The sequence below is a fragment of the Melozone crissalis genome, unplaced genomic scaffold, assembly GCF_028551555.1.
Source record: "Melozone crissalis strain CALT ecotype California unplaced genomic scaffold, PUWL_Pcris_2 ptg000074l_1, whole genome shotgun sequence".
Lineage (NCBI taxonomy): Eukaryota > Metazoa > Chordata > Aves > Passeriformes > Passerellidae > Melozone > Melozone crissalis.
In genome coordinates, this window is record NW_026535851.1 from 2,954,927 (window position 1) to 2,980,920 (window position 25,994).

Genomic DNA, 25,994 nt, shown 5'->3' on the forward strand with positions numbered 1-25,994 from the left:
ATAAGTTTCAGATGTAACAAAAGCCAGCAATTAGAATAAGAGGTCCACATAAATATAATCACAGCAAAAAGACATAAGTCTTCACTTTGAACAGTGTGTCAGGATAATTGTATACCAATGCAAAGATATTCTTTGTGATCTGTGCACCACTGTAAGTCATTCTGTTGCAATCAGTCACAGGAAGCTTCATCTCTTTAATCCTAAATCACATTTTTGTCTACTAACACTGAAAAAAGGTCCAAAGGGATTCAGGAGTTTGAGGGAGAGGAGGAGTAAAGAGCAAAGTGATTATTCATTTCCAATGTAGAAAATAATTATTCTCCTTTATGCATCTTTCCCTCTTCTAGTCTTAGTGGCACAGGTAAATTTGACATACAGCATATTTGGTTTATTAAGAAACAGTATGAAAAACATCCTAAATTTTACACAATATATGCTCACATTATTATTACTGTACAAACCTGCTAGAAATAGTTCTCAGCAAAAGTCAATTAACTCTGCACCTGCATAAACGCAAAGTCTTTAGGTTAAAGTATATCAATTTAGAATTACATTTTATAGCCACTATTAAATGAGTACGCTAAAAAAATTGTAAAAACAGCTAAATATACTTCATCTCTTACTGGAAAATACATTCACATTGTGAGACTAGAGGAATATTTTTGGATGTCATCCTCCTCAAGAATATGAGTAACTTCACTCCTATTTATTACAAAAAAAAAAAAAAAATAAAACAAACTTACCTTTAACACTTTTTCTGTTAACATCAGCTCCTTTTTCAAGTAAATACTGAGCAATTTCTTTGTGGCCTTTGTAACATGAGATCATCAAGCATGTACGCCCATGACGGTTTGATACTTCCAAGTCTGCTTTGTGCTCCACAAGGTATTTTACTATTTCCAAGTGACCATCAAAACAGGCTGCTCTAAGCGGAGTTGAATTTGTTAGAGTTGTGTTGTTGACAGATGCACCATGATCCAAGAGACACTGAACCACCTTCAAGTGTCCAGCAGCTGATGCTGCCCATAATGGTGGAGCGCCTTCAATGATCTCACCATCAAAATTAACCGAACCACCAATCTCTATAGAAGCAGAGCAATAATCCAACAAGTATTCCACCATGTCAATGTGCCCATAACGAGCTGCTATCAAAAGTGGTGTGGCACCGTTGGTTTTTTCTGACATTAGTAAGGCCACCTCTTCTCTGGTTTTGCTTGCCAGTAACTTGGAAAGGAGACACAGCTTGCCATCACGAGATGCGTTGAACACTGCTGTCTTTAGATCCATTTATCTGTACCTCTATTTCTTGAAGGATACACACCTGCCCTTTTCAGAGTCACATACAAAAGCTTATTGGAAACACACAACCCCAACTTTTTCTCAGATCAGACAGATGGGAAAACATGGAGATGCTGAACAAGGTCCTGACAAAGCAGAGGCTTCACTTGATAACTCTGAAAAAGAAAAAATTCTGGATGTTTTTACCTTCTACTTCTCAAACAAGTATGTACAATTACATTTTTCTACAGCTATACTTAAACAAACCACTGACTGTGGTGCACCAACATCCAGCTGCCGTTCATGGGACTTCCCTGGACTGCACAGTATCTCTTAAAGGAAGATATCGATCAGGAGGCCAGATCCTAGCAGTGAGCTATGCATACCATTTGCAGGAAAACACTTTCCCCTCACAACATAACAAACCGTACACTTGTATCAACTTCTGCTTTTAAACACAGCCTAAGTAAAAAACCACGAGCCCCACCCCCTCAGGTCCTCTGAGGAGCCCCATGCTCACAAACACACGCGTCCCCGTGCTACCTCCATCCTACTGGCGAGGGAGCAATTTCAGAGCCTGATGGGAAAACAAAACACGTCCTTGCCACAGTCGTGTGATTTAGTATCAGACACCACCGAAACCCCGAACTTGCCCTTCCATCACAAACACCCTCGGCCTGCCCAAAATCCCCCGCCTCCAAACCTCCTCCTTCAAGACGACGCTATATTTGCCTCTCACCCCAACCCTCCCTATCCCCCGCCCCGCCCCGGATTACCCCGTGCCTCGCTTCAGATAGCCCCTCTATTTTCTATCTCTAGTCAAACAATCACCCGCCTCCCAAACCACCCTAGAATCCCCAAAAGCCTCTTCCCAGTTCCCTCAGAATCGCTCCTCACATGACCGCTGGAACAGGACAGCCTCCACCGCCTGCGCGCAGAGGCGGCAGCAGTGGCACCGCCGCGCCGCCCACAACAGGTGGGGAAGGACCCAAGGGTGCGGGCTACCTTCCCAGGACGCCACCGGCTCTCTCCCACCTAAGCCACCTTCACACGGAAGCGCCCGCCGTCTCCCCCACTCCATCCAGCTCCTCCACGAACGACCAGTCCCCACAGCGACGAGCGTCTACCGCCAACCCTACACTCCGAAACAGAGGAACCAACCAAGCACATCCCGGCCACCGCTGAGCCCAATGAGAAACACCCCTGAGCGCCGCCAGCCACTCGGAGCAGGGCGGGAGGTGGGACTACGCCGTCGCTCAATCTACGCTTAAGAGTGGGGCGGTGCTGGCGGACGGTGGTGATGCGGTAGCTGTCCTCTAGGGGGGGCGGTGCTGGCCCCTCGCACCGCCCTCCACTAAAGCGCGTGCGGGCTGGCAGAACGCAGCGGAAAGGAAGTAGGTTTTGATTAGCTGTGGTATGTGGGGATCAGGTATGGGGAGTTGTTTTTCCCCAGCCCGTGTTTTCTTTTCCTTTCTCTAGAATAAAACAAAAGGCAAAGCAGCGCTAGAGCGGAGCGTGCACCGGCGGGGAGGAATGTCACAGTGGTGAGGGAACAGCGAGGGCGCACGATACCTGGAGAGGGGCGCTTCCATGGAGAGTAGCAAAAACCCGCAGGGCTGTAGGAGGAAATCCCTCACGGCTGACCATGTGTGGATCTGATCAGCAGTTCCGGGCAATAAACCCATCCCTTGCAGCGGGATGCAAAACCTGCCCTGTCTGGAGAAAGAAAAATGTGTGTTTCCTGTTAAAAATAGGTTAGAAACTGTTGTAAAATAGTTAATAGATCGTTAAGCATGTACTGTTAGTTTGGTTATTATATTGTAAAAGGGGTTAAAGGGGTAGTTATAAGACATATGGTACTCAACGTACCATAATACACCTAAGTAAAGTGCACCACCCCCCAAGCGAAATGAGCCAGCCTGGACAGAACTGTAATGGGCCAATCAAGTGCCTTAAATATTCATGCAAACGAAGGATCCAAAATGAAACCAATCCAAAGGGACAAAAACAGGATAAAAAGGGGGCTTCTGACCCACTGAAGTTGTGCCGCTCCATCTGGGACATCGGGGACATTGCTACATCGCTGCTGAAAACAAGACCCAGCGCCGGCGCTGCAGCACCCTCGACGGGAACGCTCCTGCTCGGCCCGCGGCCCCCCTTGCTTTAGGCCTTTCTTTTTCTTATAATAAAAGCTGAAATCACTCTAGACCGGGAGCTTGCTCTCGTTTTTATAGTTTCCTCTTCAGAAATAGATCAGTTTTGTCGCAGACATCTCTTGTGAAAAATCCTTTCTTAGGATTTTTCCTGCTGGAGCTGAGAAGTTTCAGCAACAAATATAAACAATTATTATCTGCTGCTGTGGAATGCAACAGGTCCACCTGTGATTGGCCCCTCTTAGATGTTTATAGTTAATGGCCAATCAAGACGGAGCTATCTCAGAGTCTGAGAGAGCTCCTTTGTGATCATTCTTTGTGTTCTCTTCTTAGCTAGCTTTCTGAGAACTTTTCTTTCTATTCCTTTTAGTATAGTTATAATGTAGTATATGTATCATAAAATAATAAATCAAGCCTTCTGATCATGGAGTCAACATTCTCATCTCTCTCTCATCCTGAAAACCCCTGTGACCACCGTCACAGGTTTACTGCTGAATTGGAAAGGGGGGGGGGGGGAATTCGATGCTCCATTTTGTGGGAGAGGCAGCCATGAAGGTCTGTAGAGCCTGCAGTTTGTAGGCAGACCTTCCCTGCCCACCCGTGCTGAAGGCCAGGGTGAGAGGCTGGTGTGGGGACTTCAGTGCTCTGCTGTGCCTGTGGGGAGGGATGGGAGCCCAAATGCCCTCATCACAAAAATTTGCAACTGGCCCGTGCTGACTAAGACAGGACACAAAGTATAGAATTACAAGGATAAATATTTCTTCCTGTGCATGAGGTGTCCCAGACAAATTTGAGCACTCCAAATATGGTTTTACACAGGGGTCCTATACCTTTCAAACATTCAGATACAACACAATTTGACAAATCGCTAACATGCACACATACTACCCATTAATAATCATAGTAAAATTTTGTAAAGAAACTATATTTTTGCAACATTCTCGTTGCTTGTGTCTTGACTCAAATGTCCTTGGAGTCAGTCTTGCTAGTTACTTAGCTATGATGCCACACAGTGCTGGGAGAGTTTCAGACACACATTAGATGGGCTAGGATTCTGGCATTATCTTGATCGTCCAGGGGTATTCTTTATCCTTCATGCACAGCTCTAAGCTTCCAAAAAGCAGTGTCTTTATTTCCTGGGCCGGGCTGTCCTTAAGTATGTTTTATTTAAGCACGAACAATACTGAAGTCTCCAGTAAAATTCCTTTGTAGTAATAAAGTCTTATGTCTGTTAGCTTTCTGTCTATTAAATAAATAATTCATTCTATATTAGACCAAATCAGACATTATTGAAGAACTTGCAAACGAGAGTGGGTTTTGAGGTGCTGGCCACCTTAATAAAGTGACTTGTTGCCTTCTGGTGCAAGGCAAGGCAACCTGGCTCTGAGGATCAGCACGGCGACCCAAAACTCTCCAGGGTCGCTCGGGCCAATGAAACACGCGGACACCAATGTGGTGGACGGTCAAAGGTGTTTATTACTTCTTCTCGTGGGGTTTTATAGTCTAAGGGGTTCTCTACATCAAAAGGGGGTCTGTCCTTATTATCTATGGTTAGTAAGGAATGGAGAATTACTGGGTAAGGAATGGAAAGTTACTAGCACTTCTGTTAGTGGGGCCACACTCCTAGGGTAATCTCTTATCTTAGGGGAACAGGGGGTCCTGCCTTTCCGTGACATCGCGTAATCTTCCGGAGTGCCTGTCCCTATCTACCACATCTCCCCCCCCTTTTTCACAAATGAATGAGGTAGTCATATACATAGGTACTAAAATGAGGTATAAGGTTGTAACTTGACAAGGGAAAGGGGTTTTGGAAAACCTGAGTAAGCTTTTGCCAGACAAGTTCGGAAAATCTTGTGACTGGCAGTGTTCCCTGGTTGAATTCACAGCAATTGTCGTCGGCCTAAGAACAGGATGTTGGTCCGTTCCAGGTGGCTCTGAACGAGCGAGACCAGCTTGTTCAGCAGGCATGGTCCGAAGGTAACTGTTAGAAGCAGCATCGCCAATGGACCTATCAGGGCAGAAATCAGAGTGGTTAGCCAAGGTGATTGATTGAACCAGGACTCGTACCAGCCCTGTTGGGCTTCCCTGTCTTTCTGTCTCTGAGCCAGTCGGTTCTGGAGTTCTGCCATGGAGTCTCTCACTACTCCAGTGTGGTCTGCATAGAAACAACACTCCTCTTTCAAGGCGGCACACAGGCCCCCTTGCTGCATGAACAGGAGGTCCAGGCCTCGCCTGTTCTGCAAGACCACTTCTGAGAGTGAGGAGACCGACTTCTCTAGAAAGGAGATGGATTTCTCGATCCTTTGCAGGTCCTCATCAATGGTCTGTAGCACCTGGGACAGTCCTTGGTGCTGGGTCGCTAGGGCTGAGACACTCGTGGCCGTTCCGGCTGCTCCCAGGCCAAGCAGCATTGCGATAGTTATACCTGTCATTATTTCTCTTTTGTGGAGCCGGCTGGGTTCCTCAAGAAGATGGTACACTTCTTCGTCTGAGTGGTACAGGACCCTAGGAACAATCAGAACTTGGACACAGAAGTCATTAGAGTCATTGAATTTGGGAAGGAACACACAAGGACTCACTCCGGATCGCTGGCAAACCCACATCCCTGATGCGGATGGGACTGCCCACTTATTGTTTTTCCTGTTAGGCTTGACAATTTTGCTGCAGATGTTGCCTCCCCGCTTAGCTAGGGTTGCATTGCCAAAGCATCTGCCTCGGCCTGTGACTTGACTCAGGGTGATTCCTTTGCGAGGGGTATCCCATCTGCACTGGTGAGGGGCATCGGCTGAGGAATAACTGAAGGGAGTGTTTAGAGCGACTCCTTCGTAAAAGGGGGGTTTGACATCATAACAAAGCCAGCAGGATTCGGTTAGGTTAGGGTTGGATTCGTTCAGGGATACAAAGGTAACTTCTAACATACGAAGGATTGGGTCTGAGTCTGACTCGGTTAAGCGGCTCATCTGAAAGGTTTCCGCTTGACCGGTCGGGACATTGCTGACCCCTGTGGGTAAGGTTTTGGGGTAGGTTGTGTTTCTTCCTTTCGGCACACTTTTAATCGCTTTGTTGGGTCCGACCGCTCGGGGTGCCCACGGTTGGAGCCTGATAATTCGCACGTTCACCCTCTCTTTTGACCCTTGAAGGACTACCGTCCATGTTTTGCCTGTGGCCCAGCTAGGGTGATCTGGCTGCAAGACCGTCATGTTGTAATCAGTGCATGCCCGAAATCTAGGGATTTTATGTCGGTTTCGATGGAAGTTTCCGTGAAAGAAGAAGGGTGTTTTGCAGCCGATGGGTGCCCAGGTGAACTTTAAGAATTTGTCTGGCTCTTGTGGATCCCACCCAGACCCCGACGGTCTGGCATCTGTAACTATGGTTTCGCAGCCCCAGTGCCCACAATATCCCCACCCTGGGTGATTGCAGTAGCTTTTCCCAGGGTTTGAAGCTGGGCACCAGTAGGATAGGTACGAGTGTGTGACGTGTGGGGAATAGGGGTGTACCTTTGGCTGTCCTGGAAACAGGTCGGTGATGCGGAGCACGAAGGATGGGGTGTTTGGTGTGGTGATTTCTTTGAGTGCTTTGCCACTACTAAGGTGTCGCATGACCCACCTGAAGGGCCGATGGGGGTAGTGGTCTGGGCTGGCTTGCCCTCCGGCGACAAGCCCCAACAGCAAAATCACACAGAAACACCCTTGGTGCTTGGGTCTCACCCGTGCGGGTCTCTCGGGCGCTGCCTGACAGCTTGGTGGTCTGTCACTTTCGTCTGGAACCGGGATGTACGCGTCACGAGGACATCCCACGAGCATGTCCTGTAAACAAAGACTCGCAATTCTCGTCAGTCTCATTCTGCTCGCTATGAAGGTCTGGTTTAATCGACTTAAGTGGACACCACCTGATTTTGCCGTCCTTTTTGACCGCTGCGTACCCTCGCCCCGTGAGCATCAGCCTCCAACCCCGTTCCCACTCGCCTAGCTCGTTTCTGATTACCACCTGTGGGCCCTCTTCTAGCGTTCGAGTGGTCCAGTGTTTTTGGACAGGACTGTTTGTTTCATCTCCCCTAGGGAATTGATTCAGTGCCAGCAAAGCGGTTGCCAGCATACGTGCCTGATCTCCTGGGGGAATGGAATTGGCAAAGCCCTCTGCTTTTGCCAACACTTCTAGCTTGGTTTTCAGGGTCTGGTTTGCTCTCTCAACTATGGCCTGTCCGGTACTGTTATATGGGATGCCTTGCACTAACGTGATGCCCCATTTCGAGGCGAATTCCTATACTGGTTTGGAGGTGAAATTGGAGCCATTGTCCCTTTTGATCTGCTTGGGGATACCAAGCCAAGCCATGGCTGTCAGCCAGTGCTGAACTGTGGCTTTGGAGTTAGTTTTGGGGCGCTGTGTGGCTGTGATCGTTCCGCTATAAGTGTCCACTGTCACTGCAAGCCATGCTCGGGGCTTCAGCAGTTGACATACGGTGGAGTCCGACTGCCAGATTTCTGAGGGCTTGAGACCTCTCGGGTTGACCCCGCAGGTCCAAAGGGGTGACTTATGGCAATGAGGGCAGGTGGCTACCACGTTTTGCGTCCGCTGTCGAGATTTCGCATCTCTTCGCCAGTGCTTTGGCTCCGATGTGGAGCGACTCGTGCAGTTGACGAGCTCTTTGCAAGGTCCAAACGCCTTTTGCTGCGGCGTCCGCTTTGTCGTTGCCGATCTGGAAGTAACCTTTGACTGGGTCATGGCTGTTGATGTGGATGACTGACACGGTGCCCTGTCGCGAGGAGAGTGCTTCTTCCAGCATTAGGGCTGCTGCTGATGTTGACACACCTGGTCCAGCCATGGCTAGGCAGAGCCTTGCCACGAATATAGAGTCCGTTACGATGTTGAGGTGTTCGTCTTGGAAGAGTCTGCACGCCAAAACCACTGCTGCTGCCTCCAGTTGTTGCACTGACAGTGTGGGGTCACACGCTTTGACGCAGTGCCATTGCTCTCCTGCCTGCCACACTGCTGTTGCGGTTGAAGTCGTGGAGGAAGCGTCTGTGAAGACCGTTGGTCCTGGCTGCGGTCTGTCCTTGACCTTCGGTGGGATGTCCATGTCGACAATGGTCAGCAGCTGAGTCCAGGGTGGTCTGGAGGAGTAGGAGATTTCTCCTCCGAAGCCGGAGAGAGCAAGGGCCAGGTACTCCGATATTGTGGCTGACTCCGTGGTTGGCTGCTTGCGAAACGGAAGGTGGATGCTTGTCGGCTCGGTCCCTAGGTGTTTCAAGGTGAGTCTCCTGCCTTTCATGATGAGGCTGGCGATGCATTCGATTCCTGGGGAAAATGCACGAGTGGGTCTTCCGAGGACCACCCATTGGATGGGTCGGGCCTTTTCAGCAAGTCCTTGGGCCAGTGCTCCCACTCCCCCCTTCGGTGTAAAGTGGACGTACAGGTCCAGTGGCACGGCTGGGTTCCACCTGGCAAGTGTGCCAGTGGACATCTGGCTCTCGATGAAGTCGAGGGAGCTCGTTGCTTGCGGTGTCAGCTCCTTGGGTTCCCAGGGGTGCTTTCCTTTCAGGAGGTAGTACAGAGGGTCCATGATCTCGGGAGGAATCAGGACAATGTTGCGAAGCCACTGCAGCGATCCCACCAGGCGATGCACGTCGTGGAGCATCTTGACGTCTCGGTTGACCTTCATCTCGGGGGGTGTCACGTAGGAGCTTGTAATTCCTACTCCCAGGAAGGTCACGCAGGGTCCTCTCTTGATCTTTGCGCTCGCGATCTCGAAGCCGTTGGCCTGAAGGGTCTCCATGATTGTGGACACCAGGTGATCTACTTGGCTTGCCAATGGTGCTGCGACCAGGATGTCGTCCATGTACTGGATGATGGTTGCGGTGGGGTAGGAGTGTTGGACCGGCATTAGTGCTTTGTCCACGGTGATTTGGCATATGGTCGGGCTGTCGACAAGGCCTTGTGGAAGTACTCTCCATTGGAAGCGAAGGTTGGGCCGCTCGCCGTTTCGAAACGCCACGGAAAAGGCGAATTGTTCTCTGTCCTCAGGGTGCGGGGGTATTGAAAAGAAGCAGTCCTTGATGTCCAGTACTGCGCACGGCTGCCCTGCGGGGATGGCTGAGTTCATGGGTAGCAGTGTCTGGACTGGACCCATGGGTCGGACCGTCTTGTTCACTTCTCTCAGGTCGTGGATGAGACGATAGCCTTCTCCGGACCTTTTGGGGACCACAAATACAGGGGTGTTCCATAGGCTGGTGGAGGGTTCTATGTGACCCTTTTGCAGTTCACGGTCGACCAGTTCCAGCAAAGCTGCCATTCGAGGCTCTGTCAGGGGCCACTGCTCAACCCATACAGGGTCTGATGATTTCCAAGTCAATTTGATTGGCAGCGGGGGGTGTACGGCAGTGGCCCTCATGATAAATTTGTGATCCGGAATCCTAGCAAGGAAAGAACATCCCTTCCCAACAAGGGTGGAGAATTTTGCAAAATGTAGGGGTAGATTGCTACTGTCTGTTCTGCTCCCTTTTTCGTGTGAAGTGTTATAGCTACCAGCTGGGTGCTTTTCCATGCCCGGGACTGCCCCCCCACTCCGTTCACTGGAGGGACTTCTTTGAATTGCCAATGCCCGGGCCAATGTGCTTGGGGAAAAATCGTGCAGTCTGATCCCGTGTCCGCCCAAAACTGACACCCTATGACGTGGGGATCCTGGCTGCCGTAAAGGCAGCATGTCCCCCACACCATCAGGGGCTCCTTCCCTATTTTCATGACCAAGGCCACCCAGGGATCCCACTCTGGGGCGTCCCCTGCTGTTCCTGTGACTCCGGCGCGGCTTGTGGCGGTGGGGGGTGATCATAGTGGGGTCTGTGCCCATTAGCCTCTGTATGCTGGAGCCGTGCAGTGGATGGTCTGCCCCTGTTACCAAGGCTAGCTGTTTGACGCAATTATCCTCCCATTCTTGTTTGAAAACGATCATCCCTGCACCATCAAATATCATTCTACACGTCTGCTTAATATCGAAGGGAAGCATATCGTCCCCACCAAAAAGGCCGTCAATGAGTGTGCAAACCATGGCAGAATTAATTCCCTTATCCGCAATCGCTTTAACAATTGCCTGCACATCTTTCGGATTGACTGGTGAATAAGTCCTTTGGTTTCTGCCTGCCCCCCCCACACGGACCGGGAACACCAGTGTGGCAGACGGAGCCCATTCCGCGCAAGCCATTTTTATTTTCCGCCAGTTTGTAAGCGGGGTTCAGTCTTTCTCTGGTAACCCCTTCACCCATGTGGGAGCGCTGTGGCTAGTGACCTTACATGCCGCTGCTCTCTCTCTGTTAAAGCTAGAATCTGAGTTGGAATCCTCCGATCCCCTCTCGAGCTCAGAGCTCGAGTCCGAGTCCGAGCCGGAAGTCGAGTAACTAGACGCTTCTGGGCTGCTCTGCCTTTTCCTCGGGCTCCGACCCCGCCCTTTCCTGCGGGGGTCGGGCCGTTCCCTCCCCCTGGGGTCCCCCCGCCTCCTGCTGGGGGAGGTCCTTGCCCTATAAGGACTTAATTTGAATAGAGTGCTCTGATTGGTCTTACGCGCCTCTGCGGGGGCCGCCCCGTCTCCCCGCTCGCCCGCGCATGCATTGTTAAGCAGCCTGACTGCATTTCCGCCCCCCGCCTCCTCCTTTCCGCCCTGACCACGCGGTTCGGCGCCATTTTCAAACGCATATGGTGGGGGGGCGTTTTTATCGATCCCTATTGGGTCCGACAATCCAGCCGCGCTCCGCGCCTCCTCCGCAAGTCCCTGCCAGAAGCATCGCGCGCGCTGCTCTGCCTCCTGCGCCGGATCGGCGACCAGCGGGGAAGAGACAGATAGAGAAACCGCGGATTTTTCGAATGGTTCCGTGGGGGGGATAGGACCCGGCGGGCTCCGCGGGAAGGTCGGGGGGTCCCCTGGGGGTTCCGGGGGGTCTCCTGGGGGCTCCGGGGGGTCTGGGCTCAGGCTCAGGAAGGGGTGGAATGCGCTCGGCCCCTGCATATTCCCACCTTCAATCCGATCGCTCTCAGAGATGGTCTGCATCGCGGCCCCCACCCCCAGCTTTGGTGTAGCTAATAAACGTGTACGCGCGGCTTCCCGCGTCTCCTGTTCTTCTAACGTCTCGCGTAGGGCCTCTTCTACTTTCCCCCGCGTTCTGAGGTTTTTACCACTGCCTGCGGACTTAGAGTCCTCTGCTGAGGCGTCAGTGCACTTCCCCCGCGCTTCCGAATATAATATATTTACTGGACATTCGATCGTCCCCCGCTCTAGGAGCCTTGCAATAGCAAGATTAGAGTTCCTGAGCTCACATTTAATTCTCCATTGCTCATGAGCCTGACTTACGACCTTCGCTGTGGATTCTATGGTCCACGCTGGTCGGGAGGCGTCCCTCCTGCTGTGGTCAGGCCTGCTGCCACAGCCGCCGTCCTCTGTCCAGGAGAATCCCCGTTCCCGGGGCGCCGATCGGCTCCCGGGTTTCGGGCACCAGATGTTGCCTTCTGGTGCAAGGCAAGGCGACCTGGCTCTGAGGATCAGCACGGCGACCCAAAACTCTCCAGGGTCGCTCGGGCCAATGAAACACGCGGACACCAATGTGGTGGACGGTCAAAGGTGTTTATTACTTCTTCTCGTGGGGTTTTATAGTCTAAGGGGTTCTCTACATCAAAAGGGGGTCTGTCCTTATTATCTATGGTTAGTAAGGAATGGAGAATTACTGGGTAAGGAATGGAAAGTTACTAGCACTTCTGTTAGTGGGGCCAAACTCCTAGGGTAATCTCTTATCTTAGGGGAACAGGGGGTCCTGCCTTTCCGTGACATCGCGTAATCTTCCGGAGTGCCTGTCCCTATCTACCAATCTACCACAGTGACTGCCTGCTGCTGGAGGCCTGGGCAAAAGGTAAGGGCTTATCTAAACCCCCACATCCATTTGTAACAACTACAATGCGACAGGAACCATCGGTGAAGAGAACATAGTGTGTTCCTTCTTGTGGCAGTTGGTTGTACAGTGGAGCTTCCTCGGCACGGGTCACCTGCTCCTGTTCTTCCGTCAGTCAGACCAAAATTTTTACATTTGGGCCAATTTATAATTACTTCCAAGATCCCAGGGCGATTCGGTTTCCAATATGGGCACACTGTGTGATGAGGGCAATCCACTTACTCCATGTGGCATCAGTGGCGTGGTGGGTAGAGGGAACCTTTCCTATAAACATCCACCCTAGCACTGGTAGTCAGGGTGCCAGGAGAAGTTGTGCTTCTGTGCCAATCACCTCTGAGAGGTGGCTTGAACTTCTTCAAAGGCTGCCAGGATTTCCTTCTCTGTTGGAGGGTAGTTGGCTTTGGACCCTCTGTAACTTTGGCTCCAGAATCCGAGTGATCAACCCCAAGTCTCGCCAGGCACCTTCTGCCAAAGGCTCCAGGACAGACCATTGCTGCCAGCTGCAAAGTAAAGCGCATTCTTCACCTCTGGCCCTGTCTTGACTGTGCCAAGGGCTACTACATGAGCAATCTCCTGCTTGATCTGGGTGAAGACTTGTTGCTATTCAGGGCTCCAGTGGAAATTGTTCTTCTTATGGGTTACCAGGTAGAGAGCACACAGTCTGGTTGTACTCAGGGATGTGCATCCTCCAGAAACCTATGGCACCTAGGAAAGTGTGTGTTTCCTTCTTGCTGGTCACTGGAGATATGGCTGTGATCTTAGTGATGACCCCAGTGAGTATCTCACGCCGTCCGTCATGCCACTTCACTCCTAGGAACTGGATCTCTAGGACAGGTCTCTTGACTTTGCTCTTTTTGATGGCAAAGCTGATTTCCAGGACCTACATGTATTTCTGTCAAAATATACTTGACGTTGTCTTGGGGATAGTTTTTTAATCTCATATCCATTTTCATTTTTGTTTTGTGTCCAGGGTGGTTGGACAACAGGACTCATTCCGAGAACAGCCTTATAAACACCTGGGCTAGAGAACATGATACTGAGTGGGTGTAGCATATTCCTTACCATGAACCAGCTGCTCGGAAACTTTAGTGGTGCAACGTATTGCTTAAAACCACCTTGAAGGCACTGAGCAGGGGGACTTTCAAAAATTGGGAGTGGCATTTAGTAAAGGCTATGTGGTTAGTTAACACCTGAAGCTCCACCAACCTAGCTGGCCCTGCCCAATCTGAACCCCTGCATACAAAAGACAGGGATAAGGTTCTGGTGATATGCATGAGTGATATGCTAGGAAAAACTGTTTGGATTAATTCTGCCTCGAGCAAAGACAAACCGATCAGTGGGGTTGTCTTTGCTCAGGGAGCAGGTTGCACCTAGTGGGTTGTAAGAGCCGAAATGAGGGATGTGGGACTCCAGGCGGCTCTTCAAAATGCAGTTTATTGCATCCAAGATGTTACAGCAGTCCAGGGTCATGAGTGACAGAGCCTGTGCCTACAGCTGTCAGCTCCAGCTGCAGGTAGGCCTAGAGACCCTTAGTTTAGGTTACAAATGCATTATATACTTTTCTTTGCTGAGCATCTTAATACAGTAGAACCAATCTATGCCTCAACTTTTATCTATAGTCTATCATAACTACTATAATTACCATATTAATGTTATTATTCTCCAGTCACTAAAAATTAGCATGTTACAGTTTAAGCTAGAAGTTGTTTTTCAGTTTTCTTGCAGTGGAAAATTCTGAGACTTTTTTCTACTTGCAGCATCTTCTGACTTGCTTGCCTGTGCTATCTTTCTGCTTGGTAAGAACATCTTGTTTGAGGTGGGTTTATCCATTGCTCTAAGTCATAAAAACCCCCTTCTTACTAACACACCCTTTGCCTCCTTGGTTATCCAGTAAGACTGGCTCAGCAATTCTTTTCTTCCATATCAAAACTTGCTTCCATCTCTATTCCTTCTTCAGATTCTACATTCAAAAATCTTTCTGCCAAGCATACATATCTGTGAGACTTTCTTGTCAAACTTTCATCCTTCCCAACAGTGGATGATGCAGAAGGATGAAGAGACAACACATACCTCAAGGTGACCTTGTTTTGGGGTTAACTGTTCGTCACACTGCCTGTATCTAGATGTATATATGTATATAATTAGGATAATGCATGTGTGAAAAACACCAATCACTTGTTTTTAAAATTTTAAAAGTAATAAAATGAATACAAAAAAATAGTAATAAAATTAGAGTAATAAAAATTTGGACAATTAGGGTTAGGACGATACGAGACAATAAAAGCAAAGAGTTACTGACAGTCCAGGTACCTCTTTCTGGGCAAAATAAGCCCGAAAAAGGACACACATTAACAGAGGATTAATCCTTAAAAGCAATAGCCTGTTGCATATTCATAAATCTCATACATGATGCATAAATTCCATTCAAACAAAGGATTCTTCCTGGTCAGTGTCAACTTCTTCCTCTTAATCCTGAGGCATCTTCAGGGCTGAGTGAGGCAGGAAGAAGTTAGTTTCTTCTGAAAAGAGAGCAATAAATAATACATTCTATTATCAATGTCTTGCTAAAGCTACCTTTCACCTCTAAGAATTTTTTGCAAGGAGAAGAGGGACTCTTGGGACTCTAGCTGGTCAGAGTGACCCTGAGATATGTTAAAAAGTCTCCTTTCCCAGCCCAGCAGTCGAAGGAGTCAGAGCTCTTCAGTTCTCGGTCTCAAGGTTGTGTATTTTATATTATCTATAAAATTCTTTCTTCTGCCCACCCGAGATCCACTCAGCAAGACAGTCTGAGGCACTCTGCCTGCCCCTGGGGCAGTGTTATCTTTTTATACTAAAAACTATGTGTACAATATTTACAATTACTTTCCAATACCGATCACCTATGTTAGACAGTGAGCTTCTACTGTAAACCAATTTAAAAGTGCCAACGTCACAGCAGAAGATGGAGGCCAAGAAGAAGGAGAAAGGCTGGACATGCCCAGATTCCTCCATCTTGCCCCCTGAACTCCCATTCTAAAAACATCAAAAATCTATTTTCACCCTGTGATAAATTGACTATCATTCTACTTAAACTTTCGTGGCTTGTAATTCTTCATATAAGGTTGGTAATTGTTTTTTCCAAGGGCTAAGTCAAAGGCACAGGGGTCTTGGGCTCTGTGCCAAGGTCTCTGAGGCCCCTGGCAGGGGCTCGAGTCCTCCAGGGCATCCAGAGGAATTTCCCGGGTTCCAACAAGGGACCTATTCAGACCTCCTCGGTGTCCTGTTCTCTTTGTGGTACTTCTTGGTATATCCTGTAAACTATTTTATCACTCTTTAATTGTTTCTCAAATTTTGCTAGGACTTCTGCTGCTCTACTTTCCTGTTCACCTTCTTCCAAGTTCATTATTTTGGATACTTTGCTGTTTTTGGAAGCCCACTCAGGGTCCATAGGCATGGCTGCTATTTGCATGCCTTTTACCACAGAGTGTATCAGCCTAATAAAACATGGTATTAGGCATGGTAAGAATATGACCCTGGCTACTGAACACATTACAAAAAATACTATCTTTTTTCACCAGGCCTCTTCGAATAGTCGATCTCACCAAGATGCCTGCAGGATAGAGTTCCATTTTTGAACTGGCACATAAACTACTTTCTTGATTTCTGCTGCCAGGCCCCTGATGGTTTCTCCATAGTCATCAATTTCAATACAACATTCGGACTCATTAAACTTCCCACAAACTCCCCCTTCTTCGGCTAACAAATAGTCTAATGCTATTCTGTTTTGATATACAAAAGCCTGCATTTGAGAATGCTGTCAGCTCAATAACTCAAGGGCCTCTGAGGTGTGGCTTGAGACTATTTCTACAACTGCTTGTAACTTAATTAACTTGTTCAGTAGATAAATTGGGGTCCTGTATCTTCAGCTTCTGTCTTGGGCCCATGTAGCAGGGCTATAATATTCTATTATTCTTTTAGCTGGCCATTTCTCCTCTCCCCATGTTTGGCTGCTGCCTATGGCAGGAAGTTTCTTTTTCAGACTTCTCTTTTCCTTATTCAGGGTCTCATACAGGGGAGCCCCTAACAGGCTGCTCTTAGTTCTGGGGAGAGTGAAGAATACAGGCTGAATCATCTCTAAAGTGCATGATCTTTTCTAATTTGGGGGTAGTTCACTCTACACTTTCTTTCCACAAATCTAATAAATTCCATCTGGGGCTTTCCACTTGATATTTGTATTTCTCGGTTCTTTACAATATCTTCTCAATTCTCCCAAGGATTGGTAAGGATTAGCTCCAGAGCTTTTAACTCAACAAAGTCTAATTTTGTCATGCCATTCACAATTTGTTTCTTTTTCCTGACTCTAATATCCTGTAGGAAGCTCTGGTTGCCAGACTCTGCTCCTACTGCTTGAATTTACCACTAAAGTGGATATACATGGGGTATATCCGACCACTTCGGTATATTCTTTTCCCTCTCGGCTGATACAGATCGTTCCAATTACTCTCTGATCTAATACTCAACTCTCAGGTCTCTGTGCTGTCTTGGAGACCTGAGTGTTATCTCATTCCAAAAGCTGCTCCCGAATTAAACTCTCACCTTTCCAAGACCACTTCTCAGCAGATTTCAGCCCCCCACAAATCCAGAAGTTCAACAGTCTTATCTCTGTAGCAATTTCTTGGATAAGATCAATGAATAGATTTCGGTTTGGGGCAGGTAATCTCCAGTCGGCATACTGCCTCTTGAGTTGCTCGTATTGTTCACTTAAGATCTTTAATCTTTCTTGCTCTACCCTCCTTTTTCTCATTTCTGATGGCTGTCTCTTCAATTCTTGGGCTACTTGTTTCATTTTACTTTCGGGATCTATTCTTTCCTTGTTTTTCAGGAAACAGAAAGTTCTATCATATTGCAAACAGACCCTGTCATCACTTGCCTCAAGGAGGTCCAGGATGACAGGCTTGTTACCAAGGGAGAGCTTATTTTCATATTTTGAATTCTTTCTGACCTAATACGTCTTTCTGTCACATGTCCCGGCTAGATGGTGACAGTGGGGGGGGCAACAGTCCCCCTCTTTCGGGGTTCTGCAGAATCCCAGCTACCGGCGGAGGCGCAGCACGGAACAAAATGGCCACAGCAGCACGGGCCTGGGTGGCACTAGGTTACTTTATTTGATGTTACACTCCCCGAGTCTCGGGGTCCCAGGCAACGGACTAGGGGCAAACAACAGCTTATACAGGGGGGCAGGTCTCAAGGGAAGATACAATGTTCAGCTAATCAGGAGAACTGGGGATGGAACACAAGGTAGGGAATAGAAGGAAGGAAAACTGCTTGGGATAGGAGGGGTTAACAACTGAATGTGGGAAGAAGGGGTTTGAAACTTGGCAGGAAAGTCTAAGTAACAACAGATAAGACACCTGGCTCAATTAAATAATAAAGGCAAGTCTGTGTCACTCTAAAAGCAGGGGGAGGAAAAGCCCAAAAACTACCAAACAACAAATCAAACAATAACCTGCAAAATAAAAACACACTGCAATATCTTTCCATCTATTGCACACATTTCTAGCTGAGTATTATCATAACACAATTGGTTAATCTGGTAGTACGCCACAAAAATAGATTCCATTTTTTTTCTGACTCACACAGTGTGATTACATTGGTTACAGACAGGAACCAATATCCGTCTTATGTCCCTTTTGTGCATTTTGTGTTCGAACGCATCTGACAGCCCGTCCTTAATTCTCGCTTTCGGATCAAAACATAATGTTTCTCCGTCCAGTTTGCATAATTTGAGTGCCATTTAAAGTGCAGTACCTGCTTTGCTCTGTGATGCAGTTTTCCAGGGCCGGGTATGCTGAGATTCCCTCTCCTCCTTGTCCTTCCTGGAAAATCTGAGTGCATCGCCTGCACTCATCAACAGGGCTCTGTCCTTTTGTGCAAGATGGGATCTCAGTGTGCAGACTGGCTGTCTTGCACATGACTAGACTCAGGCCCATCAGGATTCCTCATAGGCGTACTCCTCTGCCTTTGCCTGCGCCCCCTGGGGTGCCACCAGTGGCAAGGAAGACCATCTTCTCGGCAGCAAGAGTATTCTTCTGGGGTCCCGCTCCTGGACCGAGCTGCATACTTCTTTTTAAAGGAGCCCTACCTTGATATCTTGACTGCATTTGCACTGCAAGGTACTTTGCTTGACTTCCGGCACTCGATCTCTAAGATCTCAGCCTTAGAGTCTAGTTTCCCCCTTATCGCGTTTTTATATAATGTAATACCAATCTTGAGAGTCCAATTCTAGTATGCCCAAATTTGTAGCAAGAATTAAGATGCGGTTAGTCAGATTGAGTTCATCCTCTAAACACTTGGTACACAATCTCTTAGGCCACTGTCTCTTTCTGCAATGTATAACGGTAAACTTCAAGACAGTATTCACATTTGAAGTACACAAACAGATAACATTCACAGCCAGGCAGTATGCAACTTATCTGATCTCCATCAGTCATTTACTTGGTTGGTGTAGTTTTATCTTTAAGTCCCCAGGGGAAGAGGTGATCCTCCCCTCAGGAGTCTCTTCCCGATTCTCTGATGCTCTACCTTTTTCACCTGTGACGCGTGTGTCCAGCCTTTTTCCGCTGTTTGAATGGCCGTGTCTGTTGTCAAAAGGACAAGAGAGGGACCTTCCCAGTGAGGGGAGAGGGGAACTTCTTTCTAAACTTTTATAAGTACTTTGTCTCCTGGTTGTATTTTGTGGATAGCAAACCCTAGAGGAGCACTCTGTGTTACTATCCTATGTTTCCTTAGTTCTTGTAGATTCTTATTTATAGCTATTAAGTAGGGTTGAATTTGACTGTCCTCTAACCTGGGGTGTCCCACCAGCATACCATGTTCATATGGCATTCTGTATAGCATTTCAAAAGGTGAGAGCCCTGTCTCAGAGTGTGGCATAGTCCTGATATTAAGCAAGGCTAGAGGGAGGCACTTCAGCCAGGACATCTGAGTTTCTAATATTAATTTTGATAACTGAGCTTTTAGTGTCTGATCCATCTTTTCAACCTGTCCCGAGCTCTGGGAATGCCACAGGGTATGGTATTCCCATCGGATGCGTAAAGCCTCTGCCAATTGCTTAATAATTTTGAAGTAAAATGCATTCCTTGGTGTGAATCTATGTAATTCACTACCCCATATCAGGGCACAATTTCTTCCAAAAGTATTTTGGATACTGTTTGAGCTGTTGTCCTTGAGCTCGGGAAAGCTTCCACCCAATGGGTCAGTTTATCTACTATTACTAACAAGAATTTGTACCTCCCAACCTTAGGTAATTCCGTAAAATCAGCTTGAATTCTTTCAAAAGGTCAGTATGCTATGATTCAGCTTTCCAAGATTGCCTGTTGTGCCCTGGCTCGGTTAACTTTCTGGCAGATCAGGCACCCTTGTACTTCTGTTTAGGCAATTCATAAATTCTTCTACACTTGAAAAACTTCAAAAACTGTTCCACAAGGGCCTGGGCCCCCCAGTAGGTTTGTTGATGCAATCTCTTTAGGATTCTTCTGGTATAACTTTTTGACACTAATTCCTTCTTGTCCAGTAATTTCTACTCACCTTCTTCTAATTTTCCCCCAGTTTTCTCGTAACCTTCGATTTCTTTCTGGGAAGGTTGTGGAGGATATTCTGGGACTTCGTTTTCTTCGACCTCCGGGGTACTTACCATTAGTAGGGCTGCATTCTTGGCTTCGTCTGCTAAATTGTTCTTCCGGATCTGAAACTGTATTCTTGCTTGTTGCCCTTTCACGTGTACTATTGAAATTTCTTCTGGCTCCCTCACTGCTTCCAAAATCTGTTTTATTAATTCCCCATGCACCAATCTCCATCCTCTAGTGTTGATTAGCCTTCTTTCTTCTCAAATTTTTCCAAATGTGTGGACTACCCTAAAAGCATACTTTGAGTCCATAAAGATTGTCTTTCTTTTCTCTTTCAACCTTTTCAAGGCTCTTAAATCTGCGTATTGTTCACATGCTTGAGCCGACCATCCCGCATTCAGAGGACCCGATTCTATTACCTCTCCTGATCTGCCATCCACAAGTGCATATCGTGATTTTCTTTTCCCTTTTATCACCTTTGCTGACTTATCCACAAACCATTTTTCTCCTTCTTCCAATTCTTCCTCTTCTAAATCCGGTCTTATCTTGGTCTGCACCTCTACCACTTCTGCACAGTCATGAATGGGTTTCTCTGAGACCTCCCCGAACAAAAATTGGACCGGATTTTGTGCGGTTGTTGTTCGTAATTCCAAATCAGGCGAATGAATCAAAATGGCTTCATATTTCAATTGCCTAGTGTCTGTGAGCCATTTGTCCACCTTTTGTTGTAGTATACTTTGCACGTTATGAGGTGCGTACACTACCAACAGAGCCCCAAAGGTTACATTCTTAGCTTCTTCCACCAACAATACTACTGCCACAATTGTCTGCAAACAAGTGGGCCAACCCCTGCTTACATGGTCCATGAAATAAACAGGGCCAGGAGACTTCTTCTCCTTTTTAATGCCTTTATTAAAAGTGATCAGCTCAGGATTGGGCAGCTCGACGGGGCTGCAGTCTCCCGCCGTGTCTCCCCGGGCGACTCAGAGGAGGAGGATATGCGCAGCTTTGTCCACTAGGGGCAGAGCTGGGGATCAGGTCCTCGCGGGAGCCTTTAGGGCATGGTGATCCCTTCCAGTTGGTTCGATCCGGGTCTCGCTTCTTCCCAGACCTAGCCCGGGGGCTCTCGAAGACAGGGTGAGGAACAATGAAGCTTTCCAGCATCTCTGCAGGCCTAGCACTCCGCTCCTCGCATCTAGACATCACTCCAGTCTCTCAACACTTATTTGGCTCGTTGTTTTTGGGGTTTTCTCCGTGGGTTTGGAGTCGGGGTCCCACAAAGAATGCTGGTCTTGGAGTCACTTTGCATAACCCCCCCACCTTCTCAGGTGTCTTCACTATTCTGGGAAAGGTACAACTTAGCCTCGGGCAAGGCTCTGCTAATACAAAAGGAGCGATTAGCCTCAACGACCCGTGATTACAATAACAAAACACGCAGAACTTGGGCAGGGACAGTGATCTGGCTGCCTTTTTGTAACTTTTTCTCACAAAAAAAAATATTAACCGAATTTTTGTTCATAACAGTCTCCCCTCTTTTTCTTTGATCGAGCTTAAATTTTAAGCTCGCATCAACTCACAATTTTTTTTGTTTTGAATCTACTATAAATCTCTTGTGCACTTTGGTAATCATGGTTACTTAACCTTGTTACTTTTCTTGGTTTTTTCAGGTTGGTCTGCACGGCCAGTACTATTTTACTAAAACAGATAAAAAAGCATAGTAAAAAGAGCAATCTTCTAAGTACACACACAGCGAGAAAAACTACTTTTTCTCATAGATCTTTTCTGAAAATCTCTAGGTTCTCCCACTCACTGGGATCAAGTGTAGGAGTTTGTTCTTCATTATTTACACATGCTAATCTTTTTATTTCATTTGAAATGTTCTTAATAAAAGAATTTTTTTTTTAATACTGCCTGGAGCCGGATGACTTTGTTTAACATAGATATTGGGATCCGAACTTGGCTTTTACAATTTTGGATTTTCTCCATTTCTATTTCACTTTGCCTGTTCTGTTGAATTTCTTTCAAATCATTATATATAGGAACTCTCAAACTTGATCTAGTTTCTTTGGGTAATAAGAAGAAAATTGGTTTTATCACTCTAGCAATGCAGCTGCCAGACGAGATCAAACCTAGGGGTTTAGAGCTCCCCTGAAATGTGTTCCAAAAGGGGTTTATCTCTTTTCTAGTACACTCATATAAATACTTGTAACAAACAATTTTTTCTTACTATTTTTACCATTTCTTTGCTTTTTACTAGATCTGCTGAGCCTGTTTCAGCAGCATCACATTCAAAACACAACCAGGCTTCCCCTATAGGGCACTCTCCTAGGAGTGGCTGCCTAAAAGTGGCAGTATTGTGTGCTATCCAATACACTCTCTTATTTTTCTGATAAAGGACTAATTGGGAGAGGTTAACACAATCAGGGTTAGAACTGATGTGGACTCTTGACAAGGAGTTCACTTCTTCTTCATAGCGGGATTGGTAGCATTCACTGCACGGCTCAGCTGGGCTCCCTCGAGCACTACCAGCAATCAGAGCTATCATTACTACTCTTCTTAAGAGTCTGGTATGGGTCATCTTGCACAGCCTGCCCACCCGGCCTTGCCTCTTGGGAAATTTTACTGAGGAGAAGCTTCTAAGCTCTTTAGAGTCTCTTCTACTTGCTTCTCTGGTTAAACCTCTCTTGGTCTGTTCCTTACTAATTTTGGTTTCTCCCAGAGAAGTGCTCTGTAGAGGATTAACTTGGAGTCTTTAGAATTAAATTAGGGAACTTAACTAGAATTACTTATTTACGGTCTTAAACTTTTTACCAACATAGTTTACACAGAACAGTCTTGAAACATTTTAAGCAATATTAGAACTCTTGATACCAATTTTTTTCCCACACAGTTCAGTCTTTTTGACTCTTCTTTCTGAGAGTCAACTTTAAATCTTTTGGTCCTTTTATCACAGTATACTCAGGTGAATTAACTTGTGATGTGGATGAATCTTTATTTAGTGCCCGGAGGTGAGAGTGGTGTAGACTCCGGCCCAATGCCAGAGGGAAAAACTGGGAGTCTGGCCCAATGCCAGAAGGAGAAAGGGGTGGAGTCTGGTCTAATGCTCGAGGGAGAATGGGGTGCCGTCTGGTCTAATGCCAGAATGCCAGAGGGAAAAAAACCTGATGTTGAATCTTGGTCTAATGGCAGGGGGTGAGAGTGATGTGAGTCGAACATTTTTCTTTTGGTCGGCACAGTCGAATTAGTAATGAAGAGTACCTGAAACGGGCTTTCAAACACAGGCATTAATGGTCTGGTATTTAATGATTTTATCAAAACTCAGTTTCTCTGTTTAATGTTATTGGTTAATTTCTCTTTTTCCATAGCTTGCATGTTTCTCTCATTAACTTCTACATACTCTGTATTTTGCAAGGAGTTGTATTTCTCAGCTAACTTAACTCTTAAAGTATTTTTATTCTTCTATTTTTCTGTGTATTTAATTCACTGGTTTTCTGTTCTATTTTCAAGATCTTATTTATCTCTTGCTTCTGTTTCTTACTTTCACTTAGAGCCTAAATAGTTTTTTCAACCCCTTACACTTAAATTTTTTTCTTACACCATTTTTCTACACAATACACTTCTCTCTAAGGAGATGTGGTAAAACTTATAATGCACAATCTACATTACTTCTATTCTAATTTGTCTATATTCACTCTCACACATTCTTTCACACTCTCAAGACACAAACTGGATCTTTATTGCTAGATAATCACGGGTCTCTGTAGCCCCCCCTCACCCTGGGGTTGGCCCACAGGTCTCAGTATCCCTGGGCCTCTTGGAAGGGCCCTGGCTCTGGTTGCCTCTGGTGCACATTTACCTGTGAGGCTGTCTGCGTGTCACTCACGCTCTTACAGCTACAGCTCCCTCACACATCTGGGGAGCACTCGTCTCGTTTGCAGGTCACACACACACTTTGGCCACAGCCACCCACTCGCCTGGGGGACACAAGCTTGGTTTGCAGGTCACACATACACACACTTCCACTGCTCCCTTCCCACCTGCTCGGGAAGTTGAGGCTGACTTTGCTTGTGACTCACTCTCACACACACAACAAGACAACAATAAGGTACTTTTTGCTTTCACATCACTTATTACAAGTTTAGTTTTACTGGCTAGTTTTGGTGCTATTGGACATCTTTTCTACTTAGCTGTTTTTCTCTAACTTCAGATGTTTTTTTACTATACTATACTTTTTAGTACTTTGTTGAGACAGGACTTACCTGTTCTTGTATCTACTCAAAAATTCTAATTCTTCATTTTGGGGTCTCACCTCAAAGTTTACCAAGGGCTCTTCTAGATGTTGCATTGGGTCTCCTATTTTGTGAAGCCCCTGACCCTCTAATCGTCACTTTTAAGGATCTTCTCTAAATTATCTTGTTCTCTGGCTATTGCCGCATTGAGACTGAACTTTCTACAAAACCTCCTGACGTGTCCTGGCTCTCCACAGTAATAGCAATGTCGCTCTCTCAAAGGGCCTTGAGGTGTCTCCATCCCTCTTGCTCCTGACAGTACTGGCCTATCCTTGCCTCCTCCTGGTGGTGGACCTGCCCCCTCTGCACTTTCTCTAGCTACAGCAACCATGATCTTAGCCTTGGCCTTTGTTTTTTCTTCTTCTCTCTTTAAATACACTTTCAAAGCTTCTTTTAATAACTCATTAATGTCTTTCTCTTGCTAATCTTCTATCTTTTCTAGTTTTATCCTTTTATCAGGCCAAGATTTGGTAACAAATTGGACTTTCAGCAGTATTTGACTTTCTGGGCTGACTGGGTCTAGAGTACAACTGGAAGTTCTGCTTTAGGCGATTAAGCCAGGCAGCAGGAGCTTCATCTTTCTCTTGTGTACCTTCAAATGCTAATTGGGTGTTAGTTCCTTTGGGAACTGACTCTTTAATCTCCCATATCATCAAAGACTTATATTCTCTCATGACCTTCCTCCTCTCCTCTTGGTTAGTGTTCTAGCTGGGATCAGTTAGTGGCAATTTCTGTTCACCTGATGGCACATGGGGTCCTGGATGGTTATCTTTGTCTCAAATTCTTATGCCAGCCGCCCTAATCATCTGGACTTCTTCTGGGGAAAATAATATATTCAGGATGGAATTCATCTCCCCCCAAGTGTAGATATTTGGACTTAGAAATTGATCTACTTGTTTGGCTATGCTCACTGAGTCCTCAACTAAATGCCCCAACTCTTTCTTGAATCCTCTCAACTCAGAAGCAGTTAGGGGAGCATTCACAAAGCCAACACCTCCTGCTACTCCTCCCATAGGAACCTCTCTGAGGGGAAACAGTCTCTCTGCCTTGGTGGTCTTGCATCTGGTGCTGCAGTACGGCCCATCTTCAGATGCCAAACTACTTTGAGGGATATCTGGGTTACCCTGAACTTTCTGCCCATCAGCAGGTGTATTTGCTGATAGCTGTTTATCGGGTGAGGAGGCATTTGTGTCCCAACTAGGAGGAGGTAAAGGGACAGCAATAGGAGGGGGAGAAGAGCCTGAGTGGATATTAAGCGGAGCTGGAGAACGGGTGGAGAATGCAGCAGGTGGAGTAGGCGCTTGTGGTGGTGCAGAAGGCACTGGAGGAGCTGAAGGGGGTTGTGAGGGAGTGGTTACTGGAGGAGATACTGGATTTATCATAGCGGAAGCTGAAGAGGTTGAAGGAGGAGTTTGAGCAGGTGGTAATGAGATGGCAGCCGGGGGAAGAACCGGACCTGCCACTTGAGGTGCTTGAAGAAGAGGATTATAAGGTGGAAGGGCAGAAGGAGGCAAATAATCCAGGGGGGTCCCATCTTTTACTAGTCCTATCATCCCCTCCTTCATTCTCCTCTTTCTTCCTCTGTACTTTACAAATTCGCACCCCTTCATCTTTAACAGCGCTCTTTACCCAGCAAGCCACATACAATAATTGCTCAGGATCAGTATCTCTTCGAGCTGTCAGATAATTATTTAATAGTTGGCACATCTACTTATCTTTTGTCTTACACCAAGGCTATCTTCC

At 46.9% G+C, this 25,994-nt stretch overlaps 1 protein-coding gene across 1 annotated transcript in view; it reads right to left on the reverse strand.

Moving 5' to 3' along the window:
• Nucleotides 1–1,287, reverse strand: part of LOC128946106 (protein fem-1 homolog C-like) — a 58,487-nt gene extending 57,200 nt beyond the window's left edge. The window contains 1 exon segment of the mRNA XM_054290010.1: nucleotides 744–1,287. Coding sequence (XP_054145985.1) covers nucleotides 744–1,287 — 544 coding nt within the window.
• Nucleotides 1,288–25,994: the final 24,707 nt, after the last annotated feature.